Source organism: Anser anser (assembly GCF_964211835.1).
Source record: "Anser anser genome assembly, chromosome: 4".
Lineage (NCBI taxonomy): Eukaryota > Metazoa > Chordata > Aves > Anseriformes > Anatidae > Anser > Anser anser.
This window is the reverse complement of record NC_139724.1, coordinates 7,696,831-7,715,829: the sequence shown is the minus strand read 5'-3', so window position 1 is coordinate 7,715,829 and position 18,999 is coordinate 7,696,831. Positions and strand designations below refer to the sequence as shown.

General features: G+C 53.1%; 1 protein-coding gene across 1 annotated transcript; it reads left to right on the top strand.

The window, feature by feature from the left end:
• Positions 1–4,261: 4,261 nt before the first annotated feature.
• On the top strand, positions 4,262–9,446 carry LOC310899338 (alcohol dehydrogenase 1-like). The gene is made up of 9 exons (XM_083835609.1): positions 4,262–4,587; positions 5,404–5,505; positions 5,905–6,046; positions 6,338–6,425; positions 6,534–6,753; positions 6,873–7,133; positions 7,423–7,558; positions 8,092–8,230; positions 8,794–9,446. Exons 1-9 carry the CDS (start codon positions 4,570–4,572, stop codon positions 8,816–8,818), a joined length of 1,131 nt encoding a protein of 376 aa, XP_083691735.1. The 5' UTR covers positions 4,262–4,569; the 3' UTR covers positions 8,819–9,446.
• Positions 9,447–18,999: the final 9,553 nt, after the last annotated feature.

Genomic DNA, 18,999 nt, shown 5'->3' with positions numbered 1-18,999 from the left:
GGAAAGTGGATTTACTAGTTTTTATTATTGTTTTTGTGGTTGTTGTTGCTATGTATTTTGTTTATTATTTTTATTATGATTATTTTATCAGTTTGTTGCCCCGTCCTGGGAAGAGCTGGTAACCAAGCGCCTTGAAGGGTCTTTACGCTGCACTCCCATGCTGCTTCCTGGCAGGCCTGAAGGCTTCTGCTTCTGCAGAGGAACAGCTCTCTGCGTGCCCGTTTCGAGGGATCTGCTGCTGTTCTCTGTGCACCGCCATGCAGGGCGCGGGTTTGTCTTCAAGCACCTCTTGGCAGCCTTCTGGTCCTCGGACCGAGACACCCCACACCAGGCGTGGCCTTCGGAGGGCTTCTCCTGTCGCCCGGTGCAGCAGCCCAGAGGAAGCCGAGTGCGCTCTTGCCCAGCGCTCGGGACTCCGTGCAGAAGGGGTGACACCTCTCCAGGAGAGGTGGGGAGGGGGGACGGGGAGACGGGGACAGGGGGTGGGAGAAGAGGCCATCGTGCAGGCAATCCTGCGTGATGGTTAAGGGATGGCCTCTTCCCCCTATCTGCGGAGGCGGAGGCAGGGCCGGGAGTACGGAGCGGTCCGGGCGGTTCTGCGATGGCGATGGTGGTGCCTCGCTGGTGGGAGCCCTGGCACGATGGTGTTGTGCCACACCAGATGGGCTGGAGGTGGATCCACCTCCATGGGCTCTTCCTCCTCCACAGGTGGATCCACCTCCATGGGCTCTTCCTCCTCCACAGGTGGATCCACCTCCATGGGCTCCACACCAACCGCCACGGCCGCTCCATCTCCGCTGGCGCTCCTCCGCCTGCCCTTCTTGGGTGCGGTGACCCAATTCACTTTGGTCCCACGAAAGGGTGGGCACCTTTCAATCCATGCTCTCTTAAATCCAACCATGGTTGGATGTCGCTAGAGATGTTAGGATTCCAGCTAGCGGTGTGCCAGGCGCAGGGGCTTATATAGGCCCCAGAACAAAGGGGGGCGGGCAGATGCCCTGTGACATCGGGAGAGTTCTGTGATGGCCGTCATGATGGCGCGCCACGCCCCAGGCCCAACATGGCCGTGTTGGGAGGGGGCTTCTGGGACCTGGTGACATCAGGAAGCCTCTGTAATGGTGCGCCACGCCCCAGGCCCAACATGGCCGTGTTGGGAGGGGGCTTCTGCGGCCTGAAAGAGGCCCTCGTGTGGAAGGAGGATGGTCAGGGGGGCTGGGGGCCCCTTTCCTGGGGGTGTCTCTCCCGGGCCATTTTGCTTCCCAGAGAGACAGGCTGCCCCTTGGGCACTGTGACTGCCCTCTGCCTCCCCTCGTGTGCCCTGGCCTCCAGCCCCCTCCTCATCCCATGCCTGGCGTTCCTGTGCAACAAGATGGTGGCAACAACATTTCGGGAAGGGCAGCGGTCCTCCATTAAAACCCAACCTGTTACCGCCACGTTTCCCAGCAAGTGGCACAGCCCCCCATGCTTGACAGGAGCTTGGATGGGGCAAATCATGCAGATATCCCACATGTGGGTAAGGGTGGCACGGCCAGCCTGCACCAGGTCTGCCAGCAGTCAATCAAAGCCTTGCTGGTATTCAGTTGGTGTGCAAGCCCTTCCTTGCCGTCCACAGCACCTACCCCTGCCCCTGGAGTGTGAGGAGGTGCCTTGAGCCCAGTGGGAGAGAGGAGCAGAGGGACTTGCCTTGTCTAGTCTGCTGTGCCAGCACAACTCAGGGAGTCTGTTGGAGGGCCACTGAGGTGTTTGGGGACTGGAGTGGGGGGAAGAAAGATGGGAAACTCTGAGGTCCACCCTTACTCTCTTCTCTAGTGCTAAGAAGAAACCTTCTCACCACTTGTGTGGCTTCTTGCTTCCTCCTTTGGAGAAAGAGCCCTCCCATCTGGCTTGAAGTCTCCCAAGTAGCTTCTGAATGAGAGCCTTCAGACCGATTTGCAGGGAGAAACTCTTGTCTGCCTAAGACACTGGCCCAAAGATGCCTTTGAGGTACACAAAGGACACAATGACCTCTGGGAATACCCAGAACAGCTTTACTGTGGTCAACCTGTGCTGAGGTCAACATGAACTATGCTTGATGGGGATACATAAGCGGCCTTGTGGGATGAGGGGAGAGCAGCAAATGCCACTGACTGCCGTGAGGGTTTTGGAAGAGCCACTTGAAACTTGTACCTTCATGAAGAGGCTGCTTCCATGACATGGAGCAGGAACCTGGATGCTGAATGTCAGACTTTTTGATCAAATGAGTCAGTCTATTTAAACCATAACCAAACCAAGCCAAAAAAGAGCAGTGCTTTGGCAGGCCCAAGCATTTTGGAGCTGTTCTGCGTTGAAAGTGTAAAAGGAGTCAGCCCCATCCACGTTCTCCTAGGAGTTTCTTCAGAGTCTGTTCACAGGATCACAGACTGAAAGCCAAAGCCCCGTTAGAAGTAAATTTGGCCAGGGACAACAAGAGTAACAAGAAGCTTCTAGAGGTCCATCTCTAGGTGATAAAAGGAAGGCAAAAAGGAAAAGGAAAACCGTGGGCCCTCTCCAGAAGGAAACGAGACACCTGGTCACCTGGTCACCTGGTCACCCAGGATATGGAGAAGGCTGAGGTACTCAATGGCTTTTTTTGCCTCAGTCTTCACTGGCAAGAGCTCTAGCCACATAGCCTGGGCACCAGAAGGCAAAGGCAGGAAGTGGAAGAATGTTCAACCACACCCTGTAGCAGAAGATCAGGTTTGAGACCAGCTAAGAAACCTAAAGGTACACAAGTCCATGGAACCTGATGAGATACATCCACAGGTGCTGTGGGAACTGGTGGATGTGATTGATAAGGCACTATCCATCGTATTTGAGAAGTCATGGCAGTCTGGTGACGTTCTCACTGACCGGAAGAGGGGAAACATAACCTCCATGTTTAAAAAGGGAGAAAAGGAAGACCTGGGGAGCTACAGGCCGGTCAATCTCACCTCTGTGCCTGGCAAGATCACGGAGCAGATCCTCCTGGAAATTATGCTAAGGCACATTGAAAAAATAAAGGGGTGAATGGTTACAGCCAGCATGACCTCACTAAGGGCAGCTTGGGCCTGACAAATCTGGTGGCCTTCTACGATGGGGTTACAGCATTGGTGGATAGGAGAAGAGCAACTGACATCATCTACCTGGACTTTTGCAAAGCATCTGACGCCATCCCCCATGATATCCTTGTCTCTAAATTGGAGAGACACTGATTTGATGGATGGACCACTTGGTGGGTAAGGAATTGGCTGCATGATCACACTCAAAGAGTTGTGGTCAACAGCTCAACATCCAAGTGGAGATCAGTAATGCGTGGTGTTCCTCAGGGGTTGGTATTGGGACCGGCGCTGTTTAGCGTCTTTGTCAGTGACACGGGCAGTGGGATCGAGTGCACCCTCAGCAAGTTTGTTGACGACACCAAGCTGTGTGGTACAGTCAACATGCTGGAGGGAAGGGATGCCATCCAGAGGGACCTGGACAGGCTTTAGAGGTGGGCCTGGGCAAACCTCGCGATGTTCAACAAGGCCCTTCAAGTGCAAGGTCCTGCATCTGGGCGGAGGCAACCCTAAACACAAATATAAACTGGGAAGAGAATGGATTGAGTACAGCCTTAAAAGAAGGAGCTGGGAGCGTTGGTTGATGAGATGCTCAACATGAGCTTCCAATGTGCACTTGCAGCCCAGAAAGCAAACCGTATCTATGGGCTGCATCCATTAGGACACGACAACACTGTGACCCACCGATTTCCTACGGGTATACCTGTATATAACTTGCACATTCTAAAAATCCTTATTCACAGGAAATCCTACACCATCAGCACTCAGGCAGACCACACACCTCCCCAGGAGGCTTCACAAGTGCAGAAGTGGCTCCCAAACCTGGAACTGGCTTCTTCACCTCAGCTGCTCCCTTGGCTGCCCATCCTTGCTTGGGCCCCCAGCAGTTCCCACACATCCAAACTCCTACACTTTGAGCAAGCCCCACACCTCAGTGGAAACAGATCTGAGAGAATGGAGGGCGCTCGCAGAAGGGAAACTGCTTGCACAACTGGTTGCAAAGTTACATCAATGTGTCCTTGGAAAATCCTCCCTTCCTCACACGCTCTTCTCAGTACCCAGGGGAAAAGAGCTGCGATACCACACAGAGCTAAGACTTACTCCAAAGGCCAGGCGTGTTTATTCACAATACCGTGTTTTCAGGGTCTTCTTTCCTTCTGTAATTATTAATCCTTTCACAAATAGCTGGGGGTGAGCTGCTGCGCGGCCAAAGGTTGCCCCTTGGCAAGGAGTGGAAGCCCGAGCGGTGCTGTGAGTCTCCTCCCTCCACCCCGGCCACCAGCACCTGGAGGCTGCGCCTTTAAGGGGGCACAGGGGACTCCCTGCTCGCAGGGGAACCTCCCGCTCTCCGGCGAGCTCTGGTCCCTCGCCAGGAGCCCGCCGCGCTCCCTGCTTCACCCTTCAGCCGCAGCCGCGGGGCCAGGAGCGCTCGGGGCCTCGACGCGAGGTGCAGGTCCGGCCAGACAGACGGCAGCTCACCTCCAGCCTGCGCCGCTGCCAGCTCCTCGCACACCACATGGCCACTTCTGGAAAAGTAAGGACACTCGCTGCTTTCTCCCTTTCCCCCTTCCCGTGGAGATGCTCTGGGAATGGCTCAGCCTGCACACGTGCGCTGCGCACCACCATTGCCCTGACTCCCCCAGCTCCCCCAAACCTCTCGGCACCGCGCGAGCCTCGGCTTTCATTCAGCTGCAGCTTGCCAGGACCTGAGCGAGGTTCTGGGCTCTGCGTGTCTTCTGCCCCTCAGCTCAGGGCTGAAAACACTGAACCAGGAAAGCACCCTCCTGCTCAACCCCACCCGGCACTCCTGCTTTAAGGGGATACAAAGCTCTTTGGTGGGGGAATAGCCAGCCACACTCGGCCCCTGCCTCCTGTAGCGCTGGGCGGCTTCCTAGACTAGACGGCCTGTGCCTGACGTGGCTCCAAATCCTGCAGCAGCATCTCTTTACCTGCTTCTGCTCGCTGCCACACACGGTGATGCTTTCAGCAGGGGTGGGCTTTCCAGCAGCCTTATCCTGGGGAAAACCAGGCAGCTGCTTTGCTGTGGATGCACCCTGGGTGCCAGCTGCCCCCCTGCTCCAGACCCCTCGCTAGACACACGGGGTGGGATCCAGTTTCCTTCCACGCCTATTGAGCGTCGCTTGGCTTTGCATGCAGTGGGGCACCGCCGTGTTCCCGCTCTCCCACCGCTCCAGCAGGTCCCCAGGGAGCGCCCAGGGCAGTTGTCCAGCTCTGGCAGCACGTGTGTCAGCGTGCTGCCCTGCACCGCTTTACGCGCTCGTCCGACAACCTTCCCCGCCCCAAGCCGAAGGCAAAGCTTCCCAGCAGCCTCACCCCCCTCTCCTTCCAGGTTATCCGATGCAGAGCTGCTGTTGCCTGGGCAGTGGGCAAACCACTCTCTCTCGAGGAGGTGGAGGTTGCACCTCCAAAGGCGCGTGAAGTCCGTGTCAAGGTAAAAGCGAGGACTGCCAAGCACGAATGCTAGCTGCAGTTTCTTTTAGGGAAAAGACCGATAATCTGATTAAATGCAAACCATTTTGGAACGTGACAGCTTGTAGGTAAAGGCACAGACCTATGCACGGCAGTGCTCTGGGCAGGTGGACTGCTCACACCTGGCAGTAGCTGTCCGATGCCCTACCTGTCACAAACATCTCCCCAGCTTTTGGCACTGATGCTATTCAGGTCAACAGAAAAGGACAGTCTTCACTGGATTATCAAATTCAGTATCAAAACAATGCAAAGGACCCACCAACCATGGTGATACCCAAAGAAATCAAAAAAAGTCTACTAACAGACTACAAAAAAGACGTGGCTCCCTCTATAGCTTACCTGCTCTTTCCTCTCCAAACAGATAGTGGCCACAGGGATCTGTCGCACAGATGACCACGTTCTGGAAGGTGCCTTTCCTGATATAGATTTCCCAATCATCCCTGGCCATGAAGGAGCTGGGATTGTGGAGAGCATTGGAGAAGGAGTGACCTCTGTGAAACCGGGTAACCAGCTCACACCCAGGACTCAGCTCTCAAAGCCCATGGGGCTGCCCAGAGCTCGGAAATGCCCCCAGCAGCCTGCAGCCATGACTGGCTGCACACCAGTAGCATTGGACCACCACACACACTTCCCTCATCTGTCCCCCAAAGCGCCCGAGTCGGGCTCTCAACATTTCCTGCGGACAGAGAAAGCAGAGGGTCCGTGCCAGGCTGCTGCCATCAGGCGCTGTGACAGGCAGCACCCTCCAGGCTGCCGAGCGAGAGGCGCCTAACGCTGGCTCTGCTTTGTTGCAGGAGACAAAGTCATCCTCTTTGGCCTTCCTCAGTGCGGGGAATGCTGCTTCTGCAAGAATCCTGACTCCAACTACTGCCTGAAGTCACAGTGAGTTTGCTTCCCTTTTCCCGTTACCCACGCAGGCTCGGCTGTCAGCAGTTCTGCCACACGTGAGTGCTTTGTGTGATGAGCGACACGTGCACGTGCTCCCAACAGCCTCTCCGTGTCGCAGTGCCTGCTGCCCGACAAGACCAGCAGGTTCACGTGCCGAGGGAAACAGATCCACCACTTCCTCTGGATCAGCACCTTTGCAGAGTACACTGTTGTGCCGGAGTTCACCCTTGCCAAGGTAGCTGCCGCTGCCCCTCTGGACAAAGTCTGCTTGCTGGGCTGCGGTTTCTCCACAGGCTACGGGGCTGCCATCAACACCGCCAAGGTTGGTATTCAGCCGTGTCAAGAATGAGCACCCCGCAGCCGCCTCCGCACCCGCAGAAATGCTCTGCCACAGAAACCTCCTCCTCCCGCGGGAGGCTGACCCGACCCCATGTCGTGCAGGTAAAACCGGGCTCCACCTGCGCCGTCTTCGGCCTCGGAGGAGTTGGCCTCTCCGTTGTCATGGGCTGCAGGGCGGCCGGGGCTTCTCGCATCATCGCCGTTGACATCAACAAGGAGAAATTTGCCAGGGCCAAGGAGCTGGGAGCCACCGAGTGCATCAGCCCTCGGGACTTCAAGAAGCCTGTTCAGGAGGTGCTCACCGAGATGACCGGGTACGGCGTGGACTACTCCTTTGAGGTCATCGGGACAGCTGATACCACGGTATGTGGTCTTTTATCACACGTGCTCCTTCCCAGATCATTCACAGCATCCCATCCGGGCACATTTCACCACAGCATGAGCTTTCTTGCCTGGTGCCAGCGCTTCTGGGCTTGTCTTTGCCCAGAAAGGCAATCTTCTGGCTTGGGGAGAAAATAATGTAGGAGTCTCAAACCAGGACGGTGCTTTCAGAGTCTGTTACAGAAAAGAGAGTCGGTTTTTAGATAGCAGTGAGTGGTAGGTAACTGAAATTTCTCTCGGGTGTGTCTGATTCATTCTCCTGTCCCATCAGACTGCTGCCCTGGCCTCTTGCAATATGAGCACTGGTGTCTGCGTGGTGGTTGGAGTATTACCTTCTGGTTCAGTGGTTCCCATCGATCCTTTGCTTCTGCTAAGTGGCCGTACCTGTAAAGGGACTCTGCTTGGAGGTATGAAAGTAAGGGAAAGATTTTAGACATTTCAGTCTTGTCCTTCCACAGTAATCCCTGAACTGTCTGTAGAACAGTTACCCTCTGACGGTAAATATATATATATATATATACACAAATAATTATAAATAAAATAAATAATAATAAATAAAAACAAATTATATAGATATATACACAAATAATCATATATAAAACCATACATATATACAAAGAACCCCTCCCTTGACAATTCCTTTTCCCAAGTCACAATGTACTCAGCGGTAGGGCAGAAGAAACTTTCCCTCGTAGTTGTTATCCAGGAGCCCCTTGGTCACTGGGAACGTTTTGAGCTTGGAAAGACTCAGAAACTCTCTTTGAGTTGTTGTTGCTAAAAGGTCAGCAAAGCCTGGTGGAGATGCTGAACTCCTTGTCTGCTCCTGTGTTCATCTCAGAGGACTCTTGATAGACTCTGGCACCAGACAACGCCACCGTCGTTCCCTCTCAACAGCATTTCTCCAGTCACTCACTGCGGGTGCTTTCTCCCCCTTCTCTAGGCTGGAAGATGAGAGATGCCATCCCCAAACTAGTCTCCAGCTATCTGGAGAAGAAATTTAACTCTGACTTGCTGATCACGCACACGCTGCCGATGGCTAAAATCAACGAGGGCTTTCAATTGTTACGCGCGGGCAAAAGGTGAGGATCTGACTCGCAGGAGCGAGGCGCGGCGAGCACGGCCTCCGTCTGGCAGGGCAGCGCTCCAGGACTGCGGGAGGCAGCGCCCGGCTCGCTGCCCTCACCCAGCGCCCAAGCACTGCCAGCAGGCAGGGCCCTGATCCGGGCGGTGGGAGGCCCTGCTGGAAGACGGAGGGAAGAGGCTGCCCTGGGCACAGGGACTGCTCCTCCCCGGGGTTCAGCTCAGCAGAGACCCTGCAGCCCCGGCACAGCCCCTCAGACCCCACGCCTCGCTGCGGCGTTCGAAAGCACGGGGCAGGCAAAGCGGAGTGAGGAGGAAGGGGCGTCCGTGGGGACCTCGCAGCAACCGCAGAAGGGGGGAAGACTGTGCCTTCACACTGACGCACAGGAGCTGCGGGGCGGGACGGGGGGCCTTAGGCGCTCCCTTCAGCACCCTCGCTGAGTTCAGAGAGGCTGGGCGAGAGCTGAGGTGGCCGGACCCAGCCGCACCCACCTGCCCCTCTGCCTGCTCCTGAGCACTGCGGCAGCACCTCCCTTAACTGCTCCCTTCTTCCCCCTTCCAGCGTCCGCACCGTCCTGCTCTTCTGAGGGACGCGGCCGAGGGAGGACGAGCGCGGTCAGCAGCCCAGCAGGCCCTCGTGGCGCAGGCCCTGCTCTCGCACCGCCTCCCTGCGCGGGGCACAAGGAGATGAGCACGAGGACCTCGACGGCTCTGGTGCTGCTGCCTGTGCTCTCACACCCTGCGAGAGCTGCAAGGCCGCCTCTCCTGAGGAAACACGTGCACAAGTAAAAGCTTTCCTCAGACGCTCCCACGCAGTGCTGTGAACAGCAGGGGCCCCAGGGGGCAGGAGGAGCTCTGCCTTGCACCCCAGGCCCCGTCATCTCACCCCTCCTCTCTGCACTGGGCAACTTCCTTTGCCCCTTCCCCTGCTGATGCCTCCGAGCTGTAAACACCTTGCATGCAGACACAGCAAGCACCTTGCATGCTGATGCATGAAATGCCTTGCACGCTCACGCACCACATGCCTTGCACGCTGACATAGCAAATGCCTTGCAGGCTGACACGCCAAAATGCCTTGCATGCTGATGCACCACATGCCTTGCACGCTGATGCACAAACCAGCTTACTTAACATCTTGCAAGTTTGTTAAAAACTGCTGTGGGGGAGATAAAATAAATAAATAAAGAGTATCAAAGTAATTAAATCCCTTAAAAACAGAGCTCGGATTATTCTTGAGAGACCATGTACATTAGCTCTTTTTCCCAGTGCAGCATCAATTTTCTGGATCATTGCTGAGAGAGAACTTGTGCTTAAAGGCCTCCAAGTGATGATCTATTCCATTATCATTTCAAAGTGCAACATACTGTTAAAGTATAACGTCCTTGGAGAGAACACACCTCTTGCTCAACCTCATAGCCACTTTTTATGGCCCCAAAGACCATTATTACGTCCCTCTCCCTTATCCCCATGAAGCACTTCCTTGCGTCCTGACAACTGCATCCCTGTTTCCACAGCCAAACCACATAGCAGGGGGTTGCCAACTCTTGCTCACTTTGTCATCCACTACTTCTTGCGGGCAGTTTTCTGCATCCTGCACTGATCGTCACACTTGCACACCTAGAATTTCACAATTACTGCTATTGAATTTCATCCCAATTCTTTAAAAGCACCTCTTTCCGTGTGCTCGGAAGTCTCTTGCTATCTGCATGTTTAATGAGCATACTCCAGTCTGACCTGGAAGTCACTCGGTAAGAGATATTAACTAGACTCAGACGACAACAGAACCTTGACAGACCCCATTCAACATATCCTGTGAATCAGACTAGCAGATACCAAATAACTAATCTCTCAATAAGGCTTACCACCAATAATTTCCCCAAGTGGCCAGAATCGTAGCATGGGGAGCACATACAGAATCCTGACACAAATGCTCTTCAAGATGTACTTCAGGATGCAGATTCTGGCACAGGGGGACACTTGGGTTACCTGGCATCACATGAGGCCATCAGTCAGGCTGACGGTAATCTCCCTTCACATTTTTTAAAGCCCTACCACAAAGCAACCTCATGTTTGGTTGATCTGTTGCCAGTGTGCAAGTTTTAGCTTGGGGTTTAAGTTATACACATCTCTCATCAGACCACATTTCTACCAATCAATAAAAATTATAACGATTCTAACATTTCCTTATTAATACTTCCATAGCTGGACCTGTATTGGATGGGAAACTTTTAACATTAGAAAGATCAAAATGGTCAGAGATGACTGCACGTGCTCTTACACATCTGCAAGTAGAAGCGTCCTGTTTTTACTTCAGTATATATGCAAACAACAACAAGTTCTGCCCAATTCTCTTATTCTGAAATGAATAAGACAGATAGTAAATCCACACGATCTCCTTAAGACAGCAAAGTTCTCTCCTGCCTCGTGAATCACCCATTCCTAACTCCCTCAGTGTCCTGATATGTACCACGCATTTCTTAGCACTTCAAAATTTGGCACATGAAAATAAAGTCACCTATGAGCTGTGACAAACAAAAATGGCTTCTGACCATTACTTCTGTTCCCAGTCCGCTGCTTATGGGCTGTACTGCTCTGAACTTCAACTAGGAAAGTCTGGGTCTAGCCTGAGAAACACGTACTCCTAAGTAATTACACCACTAACCTGCAAAGCAGCAATCTTTTGCTGTGGGAATTATCTCCCTATGTGGACAGAATTTTTATTCTTTGATAGCCTCACAAGACTATACATTATACCTGGTTCAAAATCAGCTGAAGACAAAGAGCTGTAATTCCATTCAGCATTTTGGAAGCGTTCAATTAACTGCTGACCTTACTGAGTGACTGTGCTATGCTTGCAAGTTATACCACACTGTTGTCAAATTTCAGCACCGTTTGTGTGCCTTTTTAGATCAACACAGCTTGTAAGATGTTTCCAAACTAATAGTCTTTGGTCTGAGTGAGTTTTCTGTGACATCCTTCAAGTTAACAAACTCATCTTCAAAAAAGAATGGAGTATTGGTTTGTAGTCACCAGAGCCATATATCCAAACCAAGAAACAAGCAGTTCAAAATAAATATTGCACGGGCATTTGTGTAAGAACAGCAAAATTGTGTTAGTACAACTTCAACGTTCAGTTGCACAGAGCCTGCCTGCAAGAGAATTTATGCACATTTTCTCTTGTAACTACCATAGGTCTCAAACACTCAGTCTTGACTCCAAAATGTGCTTGCGCCAGAGCTTCCATGTGGCTACAGATGTCCTTCAGCATACGTGCCCTGCAGAGCAGGCAGGGAACACACCGACTGAATGGCAGTGGGACTGTTCCCGGAGTCCACAGTGGCAATTGTACTGGGAGTCACTGTGGCTTGCTTTGGAGAAAAATGCAAACAGTAGCAGCAAAAATCGCACGATCCCCCTTGCATTTCTCAGTGATCCAATTCTTCTCCAATCCATGGCACCACTTTCATACTCCTCACATACCAGTGTGGTTGGCTCCATATGTTCCACATGGTTGTGCCACGGCACGTTCAGGTGTATTGGATGGATCACTGCCAGAGGTGATGGTGCCCCCTTTAAAGCCCCTGTTACTGCCACCCTTGACTATGGCTTGCCTCAGATCCTTCTCTGCCACTCCTCTGCCACTATCCTTGGATATCGCATCTGCCTGTTCTGCAGCCATGCCTGGTGAGCCTTCTCATGGACTTTCAAGCTCCCTCACACCTGGCACACACAGTACATCATACAGGGCAACTCAGGATATATTGTGGAAAGAGTTATCATGAGATGAACAACCACTCTTTATCTGACTTTTGTTTTCTTGGGCTGCATGATTCTCAAGGCATTGAAAATTAATATCATCTGTTTTGCACAGCATTCCCTCCCAATTTTCATAATAATAATAATAAAAATAGACATATTAGTCACCTCTGACAAAGAAACTTGACAAACGTGTTGACTGTACGCAACAACTTTAGGGAGAGAAATCATAGAATCTTGGAATCAGAGGGTGGTCTGTGTTGGAAGAAACCTTAAAGACCATCCCACTCCAACCCCCTGCAACGAGCAGGGACACCTTCCACTAGAAAACCTTATTCAACGCCGCATCCAACCTGACCTTAAGCACTTTCGGGGATGGGGCTTCTCTGGGCAACGTGTTCCACTGCCTCACCACCAACGGAAGTGTTTAAGGCCAGGTTGGATGGGGCTTTGGAAACCATTGTCTAATGAAAGCTCTCCCTGCTCATCGCAGGGCAGTTGGAACAGGGTGGTCTTTCAGGTGCCTCCCAACCCCAAAACATTTTGTGAGCCCAGGACGCTAACACCCAGCCTTGTGCACTCAAGGTCATCTACCCCCAGGACAGAGACTCTGCAGCCTTTCTGGACACCAGAGCTGTCTGAGCACCCCTGTGGGGACAATCGCTTCCTTTTTGCTGCCTGGGCTGTCTCCACCTGCAAGTGTGGGCCTGGTGCTGCTCACGTTTCTGCCACAGAGCCCCTCAGAGAAGACGCAGGCTTCATCTTCTCTACTCCCTCCCAGCAGGCAGCTGCAGGCAGCCTTCAGGTCCACCCCTGAGCCTTCTCTCCTTTGTACTGACCAAAGGAGGTCCCTCAGCCTGCCCTTGTATGCCGCGTGCCCCGGCCCCTCACTCCCTCATGTGCCCTGGGCTGGGCCCCCTCCACACCCATCAGTATCTTTCCTGTCAGGGGGAGACCAGAGTGGCATCCCAGAGTCCAGATGCAGTCACAAAAATGACACCAAAAATCAGAGAGGAAAGCAGATTTACTAGTTTTTATTATTATTACAGTTGTTGTTGTTGTAATGTATTTATTTATTATTTTTATTATGATTATTTTATCAGTTTGTTGCCCCGTCCTGGGAAGAGCTGGTAACCAAGCGCCTTGAAGGGTCTTTACGCTGCACTCCCATGCTGCTTCCTGGCAGACCTGAAGGCTTCTGCTTCTGCAGAGGAACAGCTCTCTGCGTGCCCGTTTCGAGGGATCTGCTGCTGTTCTCTGTGCACCGCCATGCAGGGCGCGGGTTCGTCTTCAAGCACCTCTTGGCAGCCTTCTCGTCCTGAGACCGAGACACCCCACGCCAGGCGTGGCCTTCGGAGGGCTTCTCCTGTCGCCCGGTGCAGCAGCCCAGAGGAAGCCGAGTGCGCTCTTGCCCAGCGCTCGGGACTCCGTGCAGAAGGGGTGACACCTCTCCAGGAGAGGTGGGGAGGGGGGACGGGGAGACGGGGAACAGGGGGTGGGAGAAGAGGCCATCGTGCAGGCAATCCTGCGTGATGGTTAAGGGATGGCCTCTTCCCCCTATCTGCGGAGGCGGAGGCAGGGCCGGGAGTACGGAGCGGTCCGGGCGGTTCTGCGATGGCGATGGTGGTGCCTCGCTGGTGGGAGCCCTGGCACGATGGTGTTGTGCCACACCAGATGGGCTGGAGGTGGATCCACCTCCATCGGCTCTTCCTCATCCACAGGTGGATCCACCTCCATGGGCTCTTCCTCCTCCACAGGTGGATCCACCTCCATGGGCTCCACACCAACCGCCACGGCCGCTCCGCTGGCGCTCCTCCGCCTACACTTCTGCTTGGGATCCATAAACGACTTGGACCCACCAAAAAGCGGGCAGCTGTCGCCCCAAGACCTCTTAAGTCCAACCATCGTTGGCAGTCGCTAGAGATCTTGGGAGATCAGCGAGCGGTGTGCCAGGCGCAGGGGCTTTTATAGGCCCCAGAACAAAGGGGGGCGGGCAGATGCCCTGTGACATCGGGAGAGTTCTGTGATGGCCGTCATGATGGCGCGCCACGCCCCAGGCCCAACATGGCCGTGTTGGGAGGGGGCTCCTGGGACCTGGTGACATCAGGAAGCCTCTGTAATGGCGCGCCACGCCCCAGGCCCAACATGGCCGTGTTGGGAGGGGGCTTCTGCGGCCTGAAAGAGGCCCTCGTGTGGAAGGAGGATGGTCAGGGGGGCTGGGGGCCCCTTTCCTGGGGGTGTCTCTCCCGGGCCATTTTGCTTCCCAGAGAGACAGGCTGCCCCTTGGGCACTGTGACTGCCCTCTGCCTCCCCTCGTGTGCCCTGGCCTCCAGCCCCCTCCTCATCCCATGCCTGGCGTTCCTGTGCAACAAGATGGTGGCAACAACATTGCGGGAAGGGCAGTGGTCCTCCATTAAAACCCAACCTGTTACCGCCACCTTTCCCAGCAAGTGGCACAGCCCCCCATGCTTGACAGGAGCTTGGATGGGGCAAATCATGCAGATATCCCACATGTGGGTAAGGGTGGCACGGCCAGCCTGCACCAGGTCTGCCAGCAGTCAATCAAAGCCTTGCTGGTATTCAGTTGGTGTGCAAGCCCTTCCTTGCCGTCCACAGCACCTACCCCTGCCCCTGGAGTGTGAGGAGGTGCCTTGAGCCCAGTGGGAGAGGGGAGCAGAGGGACTTGCCTTGTCTAGGCTGCTGTGCCAGCACAACTCAGGGAGTCTGTTGGAGGGCCACTGAGGTGTTTGGGGACTGGAGTGGGGGGAAGAAAGATGGGAAACTCTGAGGTCCACCCTTACTCTCTTCTCTAGTGCTAAGAAGAAACCTTCTCACCACTTGTGTGGCTTCTTGCTTCCTCCTTTGGAGAAAGAGCCCTCCCATCTGGCTTGAAGTCTCCCAAGTAGCTTCTGAATGAGAGCCTTCAGACCGATTTCCAGGGAGAAACTCTTGTCTGCCTAAGACACTGGCCCAAAGATGCCTTTGAGGTACACAAAGGACACAATGACATCTGGGAATACCCAGAACAGCTTTACTGTGGTCAACCTGTGCTGAGGTCAACATGAACTATGCTTGATGGAGATACATAAGCGGCCTTGTGGGATGAGGGGAGAGCAGCAAATGCCACTAACTGCCATGAGGGTTTTGGAAGAGCCACTTGAAACTTTTACCTTCATGAAGAGGCTGCTTCCATGACATGGAGCAGGAACCTGGATGCTGAATGTCAGACTTTTTGATCAAATGAGTCAGTCTATTTAAACCATAACCAAACCAAGCCAAAAAAGAGCAGTGCTTTGGCAGGCCCAAGCATTTTGGAGCTGTTCTGCGTTGAAACTGTAAAAGGAGTCAGCCCCATCCACGTTCTCCTAGGAGTTTCTTCAGAGTCTCTTCACAGGATCACAGACTGAAAGCCAAAGCCCCGTTAGAAGTAAATTTGGCCAGGGACAACAAGAGTAACAAGAAGCTTCTAGAGGTCCATCTCTAGGTGATAAAAGGAAGGCAAAAAGGAAAAGGAAAACTGTGGGCCCTCTCCAGAAGGAAACGAGACACCTGGTCACCTGGTCACCTGGTCACCCAGGATATGGAGAAGGCTCAGGTACTCAATGGCTTTTTTTGCCTCAGTCTTCACTGGCAAGAGCTCTAGCCACATAGCCTGGGCACCAGAAGGCAAAGGCAGGAAGTGGAAGAATGTTCAACCACACCCTGTAGCAGAAGATCAGGTTTGAGACCAGCTAAGAAACCTAAAGGTACACAAGTCCATGGAACCTGATGAGATACATCCACAGGTCCTGTGGGAACTGGTGGATGTGATTGATAAGGCACTATCCATCGTATTTGAGAAGTCATGGCAGTCTGGTGACGTTCTCACTGACCGGAAGAGGGGAAACATAACCTCCATGTTTAAAAAGGGAGAAAAGGAAGACCTGGGGAGCTACAGGCCAGTCAATCTCACCTCTGTGCCTGGCAAGATCACGGAGCAGATCCTCCTGGAAATTATGCTAAGGCACATTGAAAAAATAAAGGGGTGAATGGTTACAGCCAGCATGGCCTCACTAAGGGCAGCTTGGGCCTGACAAATCTGGTGGCCTTCTACGATGGCGTTACAGCATTGGTGGATAGGAGAAGAGCAACTGACATCATCTACCTGGACTTTTGCAAAGCATCTGACGCCATCCCCCATGATATCCTTGTCTCTAAATTGGAGAGACACTGATTTGACGGATGGACCACTTGGTGGGTAAGGAATTGGCTGCATGATCACGCTCAAAGAGTTGTGGTCAACAGCTCAACATCCAAGTGGAGATCAGTAATGAGTGGTGTTCCTCAGGGGTCGGTATTGGGTCCGGCGCCGTTTAGCGTCTTTGTCAGTGACACGGGCAGTGGGATCGAGTGCACCCTCAGCAAGTTTGTTGACGACACCAAGCTGTGTGGTACAGTCAACATGCTGGAGGGAAGGGATGCCATCCAGAGGGACCTGGACAGGCTTTAGAGGTGGGCCTGGGCAAACCTCGCGATGTTCAACAAGGCCCTTCAAGTGCAAGGTCCTGCATCTGGGCGGAGGCAACCCTAAACACAAATATAAACTGGGAAGAGAATGGATTGAGTACAGCCTTAAAAGAAGGAGCTGGGAGCGTTGGTTGATGAGATGCTCAACATGAGCTTCCAATGTGCACTTGCAGCCCAGAAAGCAAACCGTATCTATGGGCTGCATCCATTAGGACACGACAACACTGTGACCCACCGATTTCCTACGGGTATACCTGTATATAACTTGCACATTCTAAAAATCCTTATTCACAGGAAATCCTACACCATCAGCACTCAGGCAGACCACACACCTCCCCAGGAGGCTTCACAAGTGCAGAAGTGGCTCCCAAACCTGGAACTGGCTTCTTCACCTCAGCTGCTCCCTTGGCTGCCCATCCTTGCTTGGGCCCCCAGCAGTTCCCACACATCCTACACTTTGAGCAAGCCCCACACCTCAGTGGAAACAGATCTGAGAGAATGGAGGGCGCTCGCAGAAGGGAAACTGCTTGCACAACTGGTTGCAAAGTTACATCAATGTGTCCTTGGAAAATCCTCCCTTCCTCACACGCTCTTCTCAGTACCCAGGGGAACTGGGTTCAGTTGCACAGAGCCTGTCTGCAAGAGAATTTATGCACATTTTCTCTTGTAACTACCATAGGTCTCAAACACTCAGTCTTGACTCCAAAATGTGCTTGCGCCAGAGCTTCCATGTGGCTACAGATGTCCTTCAGCATACGTGCCCTGCAGAGCAGGCAGGGAACACACCGACTGAATGGCAGTGGGACTGTTCCCGGAGTCCACAGTGGCAATTGTACTGGGAGTCACTGTGGCTTGCTTTGGAGAAAAATGCAAACAGTAGCAGCAAAAATCGCACGATCCCCCTTGCATTTCTCAGTGATCCAATTCTTCTCCAATCCATGGCACCACTTTCATACTCCTCACATACCAGTGTGGTTGGCTCCATATGTTCCACATGGTTGTGCCACGGCACGTTCAGGTGTATTGGATGGATCACTGCCAGAGGTGATGGTGCCTCCTTTAAAGCCCCTGTTACTGCCACCCTTGACTATGGCTTGCCTCAGATCCTTCCCTGCCACTCCTCTGCCACTATCCCTGGATATGGCATCTGCCTGTTCTGCAGCCATGCCTGGTGAGCCTTCTCATGGACTTTCAAGCTCCCTCACACCTGGTACATCATACAGGGTAACTCAGGATATATTGTCGAAAGAGTTATCATAGAATCATAGAATCATAGAATATCCTGAGTTGGAAGGGACCCTTAAGGATCATCAAGTCCAACTCTTGATACCGCACAGGTCTACCCAAAAGTTCAGACCATGTGACTAAGTGCACAGTCCAATCTCTTCTTAAATTCAGACAGGCTCGGTGGAGTGACCACTTCCCTGGGGAGCCTGTTCCAGTGTGCAACCACCCTCTCTGTGAAGAACTCCCTCCTGATGTCGAGCCTAAATTTCCCCTGCCTCAGCTTAACCCCGTTCCCGCGGGTCCTGTCACTGGTGTTAATGGAGAAAAGGTCTCCTGCCTCTCGACACCCCCTTACGAGGAAGTTGTAGACTGCGATAAGGTCTCCCCTCAGCCTCCTCTTCTCCAGGCTGAACAGGCCCAGTGACCTCAGCCGTTCCTCGTACGTCTTCCCCTCCAAGCCTTTCACCATCTTCGTAGCCCTCCTCTGTACACTCTCCAACAGTTTCATGTCCTTTTTATACTGTGGTGCCCAGAACTGCACACAGTACTCGAGGTGAGGCCGCACCAGCGCAGAGTAGAGCGGGACATATGATGAGATGAACAACCACTCTTTATCTGACTTTTGTTTTCTTGGGCTGCATGATTCTCAAGGCATTGAAAATTAATATCATCTGTTTTGCACAGCATTCCCTCCCAATTTTCATAATAATAATTAAAAAAAATAGACATATCAGTCACCTCTGACAAAGAAACTTGACAAACGTGCACCAACTCCACTAGAGACTGTACGCAACAACTTTAGGGAGAGAAATCATAGAATCTTGGAATCAGAGGGTGGTCTGTGTTGGAAGAAACCTTAAAGACCATCCCACTCCAACCCCCTGCAACGAGCAGGGACACCTTCCCCTAGAAAACCTTATTCAACGCCGCATCCAACCTGACCTTAAGCACTTTTGGGGATGGGGCTTCTCTGGGCAACGTGTTCCACTGCCTCACCACCAACGGAAGTGTTTAAGGCCAGGTTGGATGGGGCTTTGGAAACCATTGTCTAATGAAAGCTCTCCCTGCTCATCGCAGGGCAGTTGGAACAGGGTGGTCTTTCAGGTGCCTCCCAACCCCAAAACATTTTGTGAGCCCAGGACGCTAACACCCAGCCTTGTGCACTCAAGGTCAGCTACCCCCAGGACAGAGACTCTGCAGCCTTTCTGGACACCAGAGCTGTCTGAGCACCCCTGTGGGGACAATCGCTTCCTTTTTGCTGCCTGGGCTGTCTCCACCT